We start from the raw sequence: 2,500 nt of genomic DNA on the forward strand, positions 1-2,500 counted from the left end.
CCACACCCCACACACTACTCACACACCCACACACACTGCTCACACACCCACACACACTATTCACACACCCACACCACACACACTATTCACACACCCACACCCCACACACTACTCACACACCCACACACACTACTCACACACCCACAACACCACACACTATTCACACACCCACACCCACACACACTATTCACACACCCACACCCACACCCCACACACTACTCACACACCCACACCACACACACATTACTCACACACCCACACCCCACTCACACACCCACACCACACACACACTACTCACATACCCATACCACACACACACACACTCACACACACACACTACTTACATCCACACCACACAAACACACTCACACAGACGGTCAGGGTTAAAGGTCAAAGAGCAGAGGCCATAGGAAACTTTGGAACGGGGTAGACAGAGGAAGAGGGGGAGGAGGGATGAGGGAGGAGTGGTGACAGGTTGCATCCAGCCGCGCTCTAGCCTCTAATGAAACCCAAAGGATCATGGGATCATTCCTCACTGTCAGTCACACCAATAGCTAGGTACATTGTGTGTGTGTGTGTGTGTGTGTGTGTGTGTGTGTGTGTGTGTGTTTTAGCATCCAAGTGTGTGCAGATAGAGTTGCCTCTGTTCTCTCTAGAGAGTCTGGCCAAATATTTCTGCTCCTCACCATGCCAGTAGGTCTGTGTGCACATCTGCGTCTGTGAATGTCCTGCGCCTGTGTGTGTGTGTGTGTGTGTGTGTGTGTGTGTGTGTGTGTGTGTGTGTGTTTGTGTGTGTGTGTGTGTGTGTGTGTGTGTGTGTGTGTGTGTTTGTGTTTGTGTGTGTGTGTGTGTGTGTGTTTGTGTGTGTGTGTGTGTGTGTGTGTGTGTGTGTGTGTGTTTGTGTGTGTGTGTGTGTGTGTGTGTGTGTGTGTTTGTGTGTGTGTGTGTGTGTTTGTGTGTGTGTGTGTGTGTGTGTGTGTGTGTGTGTGTGTGTGTGTGTGTGTGTGTGTGTGTGTGTGTGTGTGTGTGTGTGTGTGTGTGTGTGTGTGTTTGTGTTGTGTGTGTGTGTGTGTGTGTGTATCCTCTCCTCTCTGTCTGTCTGTCTGAGTTACTTTCCTCACATACAGTCCCTCCCTTTTATGGGTACAGCTCTCCTTCTCCTACCTTCACACTCACACACACACACACACACACACACACACACACACACACACACACACACACACACACACACACACACACACACACACACACACACACACTCACACACACACTCACACACTCACACTCACACACACACACACACACACTCACACTCACACACACACCACATCTCCCTGGCCTATCTCTCTGTCAGTTTCATTTCATCATCTTTTCTTTCTTCTTTTGTTTGACCCTTTTTCCTTTCTATCCTCTGGCCCCCACCTCACCCCCTTCTCTATCTCTCAGCACGCTACCCCTCACACACACCCCTCGCGTGGTTAATGATGGGTAAAGACGGAGAGCAGATTTATGTTAATTGGTGCCTCAGTCAAACCAGGAAATTGGAATGCGCGCGACCGGCCGGTGATGCGCCACTGACTCCGGTTATTCCGGCAGGAACAATGGTGGCATTTAGAACTAGTTCATAACACAGACACATATTGCACTTTTGCGCATGAACACAGGCTTCTCTCTCTCGATCCTCCCTCCCATATGTGCTTATGTGTTGATATACATATATTACTGGTATGCCCTTGTATTTTAGTAAAAATAATAAAATTGGCAACCACTGACAGACACACTCACACACCCTGACAGATAAATGAACAGGCGTTGTCTTTTTATTCCATGCAAACTGCTGCAGGTGTGGAGCAAGGCCTTTAAGATTGAGAATGAAATGACAGTGAAACAGCTCTTAGTTTCGGCATGCGGGCTGATAATATTCCAAATGTCACGTCATAACGGACTCTTCTCTCTGAAGCGTCTGATTCTTCCGATCCCACACACACACTTGCACGATGTGATGTTATTTTTCTCCGCGCGGTGACACGGACAGAGGTGCCGCCGTTTGTCTCCATTGTCTGGCGGAGTAAGGCGAGGGGGAGGGGAGGCTGGCTGGGGGAGCGGGGCAGTGAGGGGAGGGGGAGAGAAGGATGAAGCTGGCTGGGGGGCGGAGGGGTGGGGCAAGCATCGCCAGAATTACAAAGACCCCCCACTCACGCGACGCACAGAGTGCACCACATGTCTGATTAATAAGTGCATGCATGAACCATTGTGTGTGTGTGTGTGTGTGTGTGTGTGTGTGTGTGAGAGAGAGAGAGAGACGTATCTGACCAATGTATTAGTGTGTTCAGATAGCTATATTCAATCAGTAATAATTAAATAACTGCTAGAATAATAGGCTAGAATAAAGTTAGGGATATATGTACCACAAATATTTACCACCATCCCCTTCATCGCCATCATCATCATCACCACCACCATCATTACCATCACTCACCCAGCGCTTTGAGAAGCT

General features: G+C 49.0%; 1 protein-coding gene across 1 annotated transcript in view; it reads right to left on the reverse strand.

Annotated features, from left to right (window-relative positions):
* LOC149984446 (cellular retinoic acid-binding protein 2-like) overlaps positions 1–2,500 on the reverse strand; it is a 9,336-nt gene that overhangs the window by 6,243 nt on the left and 593 nt on the right. Inside the window, exon 1 of the mRNA XM_090230675.1 lies at positions 2,483–2,500. This exon is cut by the window's right edge and continues 593 nt beyond it. Coding sequence (XP_090086801.1) covers positions 2,483–2,500 — 18 coding nt within the window. The remainder of the gene's footprint in view (positions 1–2,482) is intronic.

The sequence above is a fragment of the Oncorhynchus mykiss genome, chromosome 3 (assembly GCF_057628025.1).
Source record: "Oncorhynchus mykiss isolate SJ-2025 chromosome 3, ASM5762802v1, whole genome shotgun sequence".
Lineage (NCBI taxonomy): Eukaryota > Metazoa > Chordata > Actinopteri > Salmoniformes > Salmonidae > Oncorhynchus > Oncorhynchus mykiss.